This window comes from Bos javanicus, chromosome 25, assembly GCF_032452875.1.
Source record: "Bos javanicus breed banteng chromosome 25, ARS-OSU_banteng_1.0, whole genome shotgun sequence".
In the NCBI taxonomy this organism is placed as follows: Eukaryota; Metazoa; Chordata; class Mammalia; order Artiodactyla; family Bovidae; genus Bos; species Bos javanicus.
This window is the reverse complement of record NC_083892.1, coordinates 36940390-36953577: the sequence shown is the minus strand read 5'-3', so window position 1 is coordinate 36953577 and position 13188 is coordinate 36940390. Positions and strand designations below refer to the sequence as shown.

Here is a 13188-nt window from a genome sequence, read left to right as displayed (position 1 = left end):
GTGTTTCATTACGTCAGGACTCCATGACAAGAAGGTTCTTGCTGCCGGCTGCATAAGCTTTGACGGTGCTCCCTTTTCCCCTTTTAGTGAAAGTAATCTCACGACAGGAAGTGACGCTGGGGCGTCGGGGTGGCATCCTGGAAGCCTAGTCATGGACACAGTTGCCTGGCAGGTGTCCGTCATCTCAGATGTCGGGAGACTGGTTCTTTCCACTTCAGATCTTGCAGGAGGTAATCAGCCACAGGATCTCCACCCTTCACACTCCACGCGTGTGTATGCTCACTACACACCCCTTAGGAAGAAAGGTTCTGACCTTGATGCCACTTTACCTCTGGTGGAGTGTAAGGAAGAGGCTGCTGGACACAGCAGCCTGAGCTCCTGTCGGGACTTCTGCTTTCCCTTCCCACCGGTGTCATCCCACTGACCTTCCTGCAAGTGAGGCTTACTCAGCAAGACCAGACGAGCCCACGCACCTGGTCCCCTGAGACCCCAATAGCCCAGGATGGTGCAGGAAGATGGGGGAGGGGAGAACATTCTTAGGAACCAGGGCATCTGCCTTATACTGTGAGTCTGTCAGCTGACAAAAGACCAAAAGTGAGGCAGAGAGAAGGAAAACACCTTAGCACTGTTGATGGGGCACTAGGTGACCTCCGGGACACTGGGGCAAGATCCTGAAGCTCAAGGTTCGCAGTCCCCTCTGGAAGCTGTAGAAGCACCCCACCCCAGCTCGTGCAGCAGGAGCTACAGGGCAGGCAGTTGGCTGAGCCAGCGAGGCAGTCCAAGTACCAGTCATTTTTTATTGGATGTTAATTCTCCATTAGGATGTGAAAGGATTCAGGGGTGCCGGCAAAGGTGATGGTCAGGAATGCAGAGTGCGCCCTCTTCAGTGGTACTTGCGGAGCCGCTCGTGTTCTGGAGTCAGAAAGGCAAAATGGTAGAGAGTTCTTCACAGGTGTGGAGAAAGCACAGGGCGACAGGGAGGGCAGCGGGCCAAAACCGTGAAGCCCTCCTGAAAACTTTCAGGAGATGCCCCACAGCCTGCTTGTGGAATCAGGAGCTCATCTGGCCCCTGAAGGCATTCCCACTCAGAAAAACCACCCACGCGCCCACCCTCAGGGCCAGCACTGCTCAGGATGCCCCAGGCTGGCAGGGAGCTGGACAATGGCGCACACTGTCCATGGAGCCCGGTCAGTGGCCACTGCTGACACTTCCTGGCCTCTCCAACAGATAAGACTCCTCTCAGATCTCAGAATGGGAGACACCATGCTTTGCAGAGCCCACAGATAGCGGACTGCAGCCTGCAACCCACTGCCCTCTTCACACTGGCTGCTAGGAAGATGAAGCCAAACTTCCCACCAACCTGTGGCAGAGCCTGCAGTATCTGACAGAATGCTGCCTAAATGCTTTCACCTCACGTTCATCTTACTTTTCCTTTCTCTTTGCCACAGTTTTCTACCTTAAAACATGCCATATTCTGGTAGGTCCCTCCAATTCTTCAGCTGTCTGTGGGGTGACTTCTAAATGAGACGGTGAACCAATCCCACCCTGTCAGGGGAGACCCCACCAGAGGCAAAGCAATCCAGAAGACACTCACTGAGCTCCTTATAAGAGCGGCAGTAGTTTAAAAACACGTAGGCCGCCAGCACCATCGAGAGCCCCGCGATGCTCCCTTTCTTCACATTCACGTACTTGTTGTAATACCGATAGTAACCTGTGAACGGGGGAGGCCACGCCTCTGAGGACACATTCTAACGGGAGAGGGCAAAGCTGAGGACAGGCCTCAGTGCAGGAGCAAAGAGCATGCAAAAGACAGCAGAGGGTGGTCAGCATTAGAAAGGAAAACAGAATGAGCCCCCCGCCCTGCCCCCCGGGGGGCTGGCGACCACACAGGTCCCATGACATGACGACACAGGACTGATCTGCCTGGTCACGCACTGTGACCTGAAAGGCAGACCACTTCAAATGTCCATCCTGGAAGGCCGGGCTCGCAGGGAGGCGAGCATCGCAGACTAGCATCCCCTGTGCTTCTAGCTCATTTTCCTCTTAAGGCTTAATGACATTTCTTTAACACAGAGGCAGTGGTACACATTCCAGACAAGAGAAAACATATCCTTATCTGAAATATTTACAAGCCAGCCTTTCACAGGACCCATCAAATGCGGAAATTTGAGGCCTAACAATCTGACTCTGTCCTCTACATAACTTATAGGTCTAAAACTGGCCAAGTTAACTCAGGGCAAAAAAAAAGACCTGAAGACCCAGAGGCCTGCTCTTATTTACACATGCCCATAAGGCTCTGACCTCTTTGAAATGCTCCAGCGATGCCTGAAGGGGTGAAATCCCGCATCAGTATCCAGCTTGGCAACTCCCCTAGTTTGACTTCCAGGAGCTTCTTCTCCTTCAGTGGTACTGAAAAGGACAACACAAAAACACACCCAGTGAAAGGGTCTCCCGGGAACACAAACAGCATCTGTCTGTGTCACGTCAACCACTCAATAATGATGCATTCAGTAACATCACTAAACAGAGGCTGCACATAAGTAATACTACAGGTAAACATATCACACCAAATACATTATCTTAAGCCAGAGTCTATATATCGCAGAACAAGATCCTGAATAACAGCCTGCTAGGAGTAACTATAAAGAGAGAACTAAGGGCCATGAAGAAGAGATAAAAGTGGAGGATGGATGCCTTTATTTTATGACGAAGAGTGCGGAAAACTGACTCAGAGAAGCTGGCGAATCCTGAACAAAGGCAGAGAGCCTGCAGGCCGTGGGGGCACAACTCGACCTCAGGTCTGGTTCCCATGCTCCTGAAGCCAATCTGACTCCTACCTCAAGCATCCCACCTCAGACCACAGACGTCAAATGACTTAGTAAAAGCCATTCCCGAGGCCCCATGGGCCCCAGATCATTTCCCAATGAGAATCTGGACACAGGAAGGGCTCTTGTTTTAGGCCATACTGTATTCATCTCTGGGCTTAAGAGTAAAACAGGAAAGTGGCCAGGGAGAGGCTGGCCCTGTGAATGCTCATAAAAGGAGGGAATGGCCTCTCCGCTGTCCTCTTCCCAGACGTCAACTTTAAAACATTGTTTGACAGGCGCACTCTTCAGAGCAAGGAGTCAAGGGCGCTGCTGCTTCTTAAAGATGACCAAGAGGAGCTGGATTTCACCATTCCAAGGTTTCTTCTCCATTTTCAGGATCTAAGGAAAGGCTTGGGCTCCTTAAGGACTAACCTTGAGAGTTGACTGGGGGAGAATCCCACCGTGAACTCTTATCAAGGGCAAGGGCCATCATCAGGCTTAATGGCACATTCACACAAACTATGAAAACATTCACATTATCTTGCATTCTCGTTCAGGGGCTGACAAGTGCCTTGGCACATCACGGGAGAAAAAAGCCAACCATTAATTTTTCTTCATATTCATGTCTCTGTGGTAATGGTTTAGTCACTCAGTTGTGTCTCTCTCTTTGCAACCCCATGGAGAGTAGCTCCAAGAGTTATGTATCTGTACTATGAAGAAAAGAGCATTTCTGTAACCAAAACCAAGAAATGTATAAACACAGAAACACACACACACACACACACACACATTAGCCTTAAGGAGAGCCAAGTACAGCACCATCACAAAACTCCAAGAGACCATCAGATTCATCAGAGATGCATGTACACTCCCTCACTCCAAGAGTTTCTCTCTCTGCAGAACACAAAGGCCTTAGTCCTTGGCTGCATACTGGCTCTCCCCCAACACTCCTCTGCAGTGGCTGGTTCATACCAGTAGAGCGTGGTGATGAACAGAGCAGACTCTACCATCAAGTATCCTGGGTTTAGTGCCACTTTGAAGCTGTGTGCCCTCAGGCAAGTTACTGCCCTCTTTGTGCCTCAGTTTCCTCTTCTGTAAAATAAAGTAGAAATAGTACCTACCTTGCTACTAAGCTCCAGGTACTATGTAAATAGGAATTATTATTATCTGTCTCCCTGATGACTGTGAGCTATCTGAAGGTGGGAGTTCCCCACACATAGTTCCTGGTCATGACAGAATTTCACTGAAGGTTAAGAAAGGACCACAGGTTCTTGGGAGGGCAGGTGACTACCTGACTTGATTTTATGACTTCAAAAAGCATACTGTCCATCTATACGGAGGGACACGGAGAGACACAAGTGTCTTCTGTGTGCTAAATCCAACCAGAGAGTGAAAGGTTTTGTTTTGCAGGTCACACAAGGTCTCTGTAACATAGTCTTAACAAAAAGAAAAAACAAAAAACAACTATTTATGCACACATGCCACACTGCAAGTCAGGCAAGATCTTAGTTCCCTGACCAGGAATGGAACACAAACCCCACCCCTTCCCCACAGTGGCAGCACACAGCCTTAACCACTGGACCACCAGGGAAGTCCCTGAACAAATATTTTTTTAAAAACATAAAAACTATTCTTCGTTCACAGACCATACAAAAAACAGGCCCAGGAAACCCAGCCGACTGGCCACTCTATCAACCCGGACCTCATCTATCACTGTCGGTACTCCCATCACTTTATCTGATACTGAATTCGTGGCTTTATGCTCTGGTGACAGGTATCACCTAAAAGCTCATCAGTACATGAACTCCAATTCCTTCACCTGGGTAACACCACGGGTCAGACGTGACATGACCTTACCCAAAGGTCACGCAGGGAAAGCTGGATGACAGCACTCAACAGTGGCCCAGGCAGTGTTCCGAGCACCTTACAAACTTCAGGTGTTTAACCCTTAGTTCACAGTGCTCTCCACAACTCTCTGCTACAATAAGAAACCAAGACTCAAGGTTTCCTTTTCACACGCTGTCCTGTTTACACAACACAACCACCCTGGATATATATTCTCATGCCCGTTCTTACAGATGAAAAAAAGCATCGTTATCATCTTTTTTGACCCCCCTTTACACGTCTCCAGACTGAGATTTAAGAATATAGAAACTGAGGGAAGAGACAGACCCGTGAATCAGAATTCTGCCATTATCATGCAGTGTGACCACAGGCAAGCCATACCGCATCTCTGACCCGTTACTTTCCTCACCTTTAAAATGGGATCAAAAAAAAATAAAATAAAATGGGATCAACGTTCCCGGCACTGACCTCCTGACAAGGTTACTGTGACGATCCAGAGCTAAAATACGGTGGTTTCAGTATTTCTTAAAAAGTCAAAGTGGACAGTCTGTTAAGTGTAGAGATTATACCCGCATATCATCGAAAAGGCTGATGGTCATACGGTCACTTGTGTGATTAAAAGCTCAGTTTACCACAAGACCCCAGAAGCCTAGGCTTGAATCCCAGCTCAGCCCACTCACCCCCAGTGACCTTGAATAGGTCACTTCACCTCTCTAAGCCTATTCCACACACTCAAGCGTCGACCCTTCCGTGGTGTCAGGCTCTGTCCCAGCATAGCTCCTCTGGGAACTGAATTTGAGCTTCCGCTTAACACTGAGGGCTCAGGTGCAAAGAAACTGCCAGAGCATGGATAAGAGTGCCATTCCTCAGCGAGGAGAGGAGGGTGGTCCGAGGCGCGCATTCCCAGGCCCCGAGGCGCGTCGCTGGGATGCCGTCGCCCTCCCCGCCGCAGCCGAGCGGCGCCCGCTCTGGGCAGCCAGGAGGCACCGCTGGGCGAGACGAGGAGGGTCGGGCGGCGCTGGACCCTGAACAGAGGGTCCGGCAGGCCTCAAGTGAGGGCGCGGCGAAGGTCCTGAGCGAAAGGGAGGCGGCTCCTGCACTCTGTCCCTCTCTTCCCTGTGCGACTCTGGTCACTGGGCCCCAAACTCCGACTCCTGGCTCCACCCGAGTAGCCCTAAATGGACCCGGAGACTCACCGACTGACGCCATCTTGGAGTCCTGGCCGTCCGCTCGGCCGGGCCGCGCAAGGACTGCTGGGTAGGGAGCATGCCCTCTGGGGACCAGAAGCAGAGGCTCACGGGAAGCAGGTCGAGACTGGGAGGAGGCTGGGCTTGCAAGTGCGCCATGAGTCGAAGGGCGAAGTAACGAAGGCAAAGCCCAGCGACCCCGCAGTGGGGAAGCCGGGCGGGAAGCGGGCGCTGGTGACGGGGTGGGAGTGGAAGTGATAAGGCTCACCTTGGGCTTCCAGCCCCAGGAGGAGATTGGAAAGGACCAAAAAGGGGGGGTTGGAGGAATAGGGGGGTTGGAGGAATAGGGGGGTTGGAGGAATAGGGGAAGAGCATCTTAGCTTTCTTGCTCTGTCGCCTTAAATTTGTTGTGAAGGATGACAGGGGCATATTAAGATCTTTGTCCCAACTGTGCTTGATGGGAGATTCAAGGAATCCCCGGTTACCAGGAAAAGTCGGTGTCCAGGCTTAGATTCCAAATACGTTTGATTACCTCATAGCTGAGTCGGTAAAGAATCTGCCTGCAATGAAGGAGACTCGGGTTTGAGTCCTGGGTCGGGAAGATCGCCTGGAGGAGAATCCCATGGACAGAGGAGCCTGGTGGGCTACAGTCCAAGTGGTCGCAAGAGTGGGACACGACTGAGTGACTTTCACTTTACTTAGGTTTGATTCCAGAGTAACTATGTGTCCACCCTCTGGGACTGCACCCTAAGGTCGGAAATAAGCAATACTCTCAGATCAGATCAAATCAGATCAGTCGCTCAGTCGTGTCCGACTCTTTGCAACCCCATGAATCGCAGCACGCCAGGTCTCCCTGTCCATCACCAACTCCTGGAATTCACCCAGACTCACGTCCATCGAGTCAGTGATACCATCCAGCCATCTCATCCTCTGTCGTCCCCTTCTCCTCTTGCCCCCAATCCCTCCCAGCATCAGAGTCTTTTCCAATGAGTCAACTCTTCTCATGAGGTGGCCAAAGTACTGGAGTTTCAGCTTTAGCATCATTCCTTCCAAAGAAATCCCAGGGCTGATCTCCTTCAGAATGGACTGGTTGGATCTCCTTGCAGTCCAAGGGACTCTCAAGAGTCTTCTCCAACACCACAGTTCAAAAGCATCAATTCTTCGGCACTCAGCCTTCTTCACAGTCCAACCCTAGGGATACACAACTCCTTCTTTCTGCCCCTTCTCCAGGGGCAATGATGATGCCTCACCACCATCTTGTTCTTTCTGGAAAGGTGGCGATAACCCTTTCTGGTTAAGCAATTCTGACTTGGGCAAGATGCTTCAGTGGCCTGAATCCTAGTTTCTTCTCTGTAAAATAGGGATATAATGCTTACCTGGCACCATTGTAGGATTTAAATTAAACAATGTGTGTCAAAATAAAAATAAGAACTGAGTGGATAGGAGGCATTGGACCAGGGAAATGATAGCTTCCTCAGGAAAGTGACTTGGGAGGAGTTGACTATCAAACTCATTTTTATCAGTCACTTATTCATTCACCAAATGTGTATTGCTATGTACTGAGCACTAGAGACACTGAAGTCAGACATGGAACTTCTCCCGTGGTCCAGTGGCTAAGACTTGGAGCTCCCAATGCAGGGGGCAGAGCACAGAAGATTTTAAGGATTTTAAAATATTCTTTATGCTGTTATAATGATGGATATATGCCATGATACGCTTGTCCCAAACCCATAGAATATACATTGAGTGAACTCGAAGATAAACTGTGTACTTTAGGTGATCATGATGTGTTGGTGTAGATGCATTCTTCATAGAAAATGTAATAGTCTGCTGAGTGGTGTTGAGAATCAGGGACGCTATGCATGTAGGGTGGGCAGGAAGTATTTGAAAAATCTCTGTACTCCACTCTCAGTTTTGTTGCAAACCTAAAGCTGCTCTAAAAAATGGCTTTAAAAAGATGCATCACTCATAGCCTGTGCTCTGGGACAACCCAGAGGGATGGGGTGAGGAGGGAGGTGGGTGGGGTGTCCAGGATGGGGGGACACATGTACACCCCTGGCTGATTCATGTCAATGTATGGCAAAAAACACGATATTGTGAAGTAATTAGTCTTCAATTAAAATAATTAATTTAAAAAGGATGCATCAAGTGCCAGCCACAAGGTTATAGCTTGTAGCATCTCCCTAGAAAGAACTTGAGCTGCAACATAGAAGCCATGGTTTTCTTCCTGAGTTCAGTTCAGTTCAGTTCAGTCGCTCAGTCGTGTCCGACTCTTTGCGACCCCATGAATCGCAGCACGCCAGGCTTCCCTGTCCATCACCAATTCCCGGAGTTCATTTTCTGGTACTTATTTTTTTTATACAACTTCACCTCCTTTGATCGTCATTACTCATTTTCACCCCATTCTTTGTTATGGAAGGAGTCTTTTGCATGTTTCTCCTCCAAAAATGATTTTTTTCTTCTTTGACTTCCATTAACATTCCATTAATATTGTAAAGACCTCTTGCAATTCATGGATGTATTTTGAACTAAATGCTAGTTCCAGTGTTCAGTTTTAATTGGTGTCTTCTCGTCTTGAGAGGTAAGTTCCTAAGAATAAACTAGAGTCCTGGAAAATTTCAAGTTCAAATTCTGGCACAGAACGGAATCACCCCTCACCCTACCCTACCATAGCCATTAGCCTTTGAGTCCATCTTACCATGTTTCCTTAACAGAAAAATCTTCACTTTCCACACCTCTAAACCTGGGGCTCTTTTCTAAGCCATGCCCTTAAGTTTTAATGATTCTTAGCCAACACTAAATCCAACAGACTGCCTCTCTGCGCCTGTGAAAACTGTCTCTAGACATTCATAAGACGTAGTTTCTCATTCTCTATTCTAATCTCCCTCTGTGACTTGCATTTCCTTCAGTCACAGTTATCTACAATACTGGATGGCTTTTTTTTTTTTTTCAACATGGCACAGTATCACTTGATATAAAATGATTGCATGAAACAATACACATTTGCAAAAACTATAGAAACACAGAGAATGACTGTCACATTCAGGATGGCTTTAAAGCTGTCTTTTGTTCATTTAATCTCAAACATTATTCTCCAATTTTTCAGAAGTCTTCACTGGGACACCTTACTTTTCAGGAACACCAAGGCATCGGATACACACCTCATTTCTCAACCCTACACCTGAAGCCCCAGTCCCAGCCCGGCTTCCAGCACTCAGCAGCTCCCTCTGGTGGCCTCAGATGTATATGCACAGGAGCCCAGGATCTGCAGTTGTTACCACGACCTCAAGCCTGGTACTGAGCCAGGCTGGACCCGGGAGATGTGAGCGCCGAATGCAGCAGCCCCAGCCCTAGACAGAGATGGGGAACAAGGTGGAGGAGGGGACAGTGGGCGCAGGAAGCCCAAGACCTGAGTTTGTGCCTGTAAGATGAGTTGGGGCTTGGGGTAAGGGCAGATTCCTCAGCAGGGTCACCTTTACAGAGCTTCTGGAAGGGATCAGCAGAAGGCACAGAGCCAGAGACCCGTATCTCTGCGTCCAGACCCTCTCTGTTTAGTATCTGGCCTGCACCTGGGCTTTTATCGTTGTCCCCCCCAAATCTGCCCAGTCGGAGGTCATGGCTTCCAGAGCATCACAGTGGGAGTCTGGTCCCCATCTCCCATCTTGACATGGGTTGAAGGCCCTCCAGAACCACCCCATCCTTGTCCCTGTCCCAGGCCCTGTTCTGCCACATCCTGCCCCTTGCAGCTTCTGCCTCAGTCCCCTGGTCCTGCCTGTTCTCTCTCCAGTCCTGTCATCTCTCACAGAACCAGGAGATGCCTCAGTTACCAGAGAAATTGCAGCAGCTCAGAGACAGCGACTTGCAACTATCATGTCTGGTCAAAGAGGGGAAACACCCCCAGGAAAGCCAGGGTCCCCAGGGCCACGCTTCCTCCCAGCACTGGCTGATTTTGAGGGAGAACAGGGCACATGGTCGAGCCTGAGCAGGGAAGCCAAGCAGAAGCACTTCCTAGAGTCACCCTTAGGAGACCTGGGAGACTGCCTCTTCCATCTGCGTCCAGGACCCTGACTCCACTGGCAGTTTCCATGGTGACAGTGAACAAGCCTCAGTGTGGTCCTGTCCCCCTACCTTCATCTGCACAAATGAAGTGACCCGGAATGACAACGGAGAGGCTCAAATGGGAGGGACTGGGACCTTGAGAAAGAGAACCCACGTGGGGGCAAGGCCCTTGGATGGGTGGCCTGGGGTTGCGGGCATTGAGACCTGGGGCTGTGCTGGGAGGTCTGAAGACCTGGGCACCAGCTCCTGGGGGAACCAGGAATTGGGCTCCAGAAAGTGCAGATGGAGCCCAGATGTACACATAGCACCCCACAGCAGAGCTGAGGCAAGTATCAGAGGCGTCATTCGCAGATGAAGCATCTCAGCCTCAGAGGAGCAGTTCAGAGACTAATCCACTCAGGAGGGCAGGTTTTGTCTTGAAGAACATTGTCACCTTCTCAAGTTCCTCTAAACCCCTCTCCCCAAAGCAGTCTCATCAAGTGACTGAATTCTAGGAAGTTGCAAACAGTTCAAATTGGTCTCTGCAGATCCTCTCTTCACAACCATTGAGTTTTGCACAGATGTAGAAAGAAATCTTAGGGTTACCAAAGGGGAAAGGAGGGAAGAGGAGTAAATTAGAAGTGTGGGATTAACAGATACACACATTTATATAACAGATATACACGTAATTTTGTATCAACGACCTCTGTATAGCACAGGGAACTATATGCAATAGTTGTAATACCCAATACTGGAAAAGAACCTGGAAATATGTATCTGAATCACTTTGTTAAACACCTGAAACTAACACAATATTGTAAATCAACTACAGGTTAGTCGCTCAGTCGTGTCCAGCTCTTTGTGACCCCATGGACTGTAGCCAGCTCCTCTGTCCATGCGATTATCCAAGCAAGAATACTGGAGTGGGTTGCCCTTTCCTTCTCCAGGGGATCTTCCCAACCCAGGTATCGAATATGGGTCTCCTACATTGCAGGCAGACACTCTATGGTTTGAGCCACCAGAGAAGCCTGTAAATCAACTATACTTCAGTTTTTAAAAATGGGGGAATAAAAACCCGTTGAGTTTTGTAATTGGAAGTGAAGTCCAACGAAAGGGAGAAGTGAGATGAGAGTCTAAAGCAAGCTCTGCCAAGTGGCTAATAGGTTATCTCAATCTGTCGCCAGCTCTCTGATCCCATTCCTGTGGGTGCAATTAAAATAATCTTTTCTCTTGCTGTCCAACAACACGACCTGCCTGCCATTGAGTGCTCTGGGTCTCCCTCACCTGGGAGCTTCCTGCAGCTTCTCTATGAAGGTGAGGAACAGGGTGGACACAGCCAGCACAGAAGGGGCTCCCTGGGCCTAATCCAACACATGCACGGGACTACTGACGTACCGTTTACTGATGTCTGCAGTTTTCTTTGAAGTGGATAAAAATAAGATGGGTTGGTGAATGGGGGATGGATGGATATGTGCTAAAGTTAAGTGCCTTTAAATATTAATGATAAATGTTTGCAGGATACAGGTATAAACTGTAAAATTCTTTCAGCCATCCATTAGATTTCAAATTTTTCATATTTAAATGCTGGGGAAAGCTTTATGAGGTCTTTCCTCCTTTCATGTTTTGCGGAGGTCCCCATGCAAAGGATGTGAATTTTCAAGGTAGCTGGACCTGGTGGGATGCTAAGACAATGGGAGGGGGGAGCCTGTTCAAAACAAGACCATAATTAACCATTACCCAGATTCCTTGAGGGATTGCCAGAAACCTCTCACCCTCAGTTCCTGGACAGGTGGAAGGAGGCCTCCCACAGCTCAGAAGGGAGCCACGGGGTGCAAGGAGCGTGGACCTCATCCCACGGACACACTGCTCTCCAAGTGTGCCTGGTAGGAGTACATGTTAATGTCACAGGTGGGACAACCATTGTGCTGGCAACTCCCCCATGAAGAAGTCGTTAGTAGGGACTCACATGCTCACTCATCTGCTTTGATGGAAAAGAAAATGCACTAAATGAGGCTGACTGCTCAGCATGCCTTCCCTTTTCTCCTCCTGCAGACCCTGAACCCGACGATGGTGGATGGTGCTCACTCGGCTCTGATGTGTTCCAAGTTTCTACCCACATCTTCCTCTCCGGCTGGTGCTCCAAGCAGTGAGCACCTGTCATGATTCCGCCTCCTCCAAGCATCCAGTACCTGCCCATCTGACCTTTTCCATCTCCCTGGTCAAAGAAGTCTGCAGATTTTTCGACACTGGAAACGACTTGCTGTGACAAGTACCTGACATCTATCCCTTCTGAGGTTCTCTTTTGCGCTCCAGTGTCCTGCAAGTGGATCTCACTGCCCACGGTACTTTCACACTCTCATGTCTCTTTCCCTTGTCAGCCAGAGCTCCTGAAGCTGGTTGAGATTTCCCATAATCTTGTGAGGGTCACTGAGCTCCTGGTGTTTATCCTGGTGGTGGCATCCTGTTGCCACAATTCCGCCAGCATCGGAATAATAGTTTTTCCTTCCAAACCCAATGGCTTTTCTGTGTTTCTCTGCCTTTGTTTTTAGCTTCCCCAAGGGGTGAAGAAATGGGAGACCAGAGTCCATGACCGAGACTCCGAAGAGGAGCTGGTGCCCTAAGTGGTCACCTCGGTAGCGTCAGCTTTAAAAGGTGCCTGGATGAAAGGGGCCAGCAGAAGCAGCAGGAGCTGAAGAGCCTCCTCTGGGCACCAAGACTGTGTCCAGTGCTGGCCCTGGCGACCAGGGCTTTATACCCACCCCACACCCCACGTCCGCCCGGCCAATCCCCGCTGAGGCTCGGGACGTGTCACAATGGGGCGTGGTGCCTGTCCCCGTCCCCACCCCCACCTGACTCCCCAGGGGGGGTCACCCGAAGCAGCGCCTGCGGGCCCCGCCCCCGCCGCGGAGAGTCCCTCCCCTCCTTCACCCCACCTACTGTCTGCGCAGGTGAGTCACAATACGTCCCACAGTTCGTTGGTGGATTTTTTGGAGCTCAGAGACGCTGGTGGTTCCAGGATCACTGCGCTAGCTGGAAATGAAAAGCCTGCTGAACCCAGGACCGCCCAGCAAGGGTCTTAAAAGCCCGGCAGAAAGCTGCTTAGGGATTGGTAGTCATTGGGCGGGGCCACGGAAGCCCCGCCCCGCACTTGGTAGCCTTCAGATCAGATCAGTCGCTCAGTCGTGTCCGACTCTTTGCGACCCCATGAATCGAAGCATGCCAGGCCTCCCTGTCCATCACCAACTCTCGGAGTTCACTCAGACTCACGTCCATCGAGTCAGTGATGCCATCCAGCTATCTCATCCTCTGTC

At 49.9% G+C, this 13188-nt stretch overlaps 1 protein-coding gene across 1 annotated transcript; it reads right to left on the bottom strand.

The window, feature by feature from the left end:
* Positions 1–777: 777 nt before the first annotated feature.
* Positions 778–6335, bottom strand: ATP5MF (ATP synthase membrane subunit f). The gene is made up of 4 exons (XM_061402155.1): positions 5849–6335; positions 2302–2409; positions 1595–1711; positions 778–912 (listed from the first exon to the last, which is right to left on the bottom strand). The coding sequence occupies exons 1-4, from the start codon at positions 5859–5861 to the stop codon at positions 884–886; spliced, it is 267 nt and encodes an 88-aa protein (XP_061258139.1). The 5' UTR covers positions 5862–6335; the 3' UTR covers positions 778–883.
* Positions 6336–13188: the final 6853 nt, after the last annotated feature.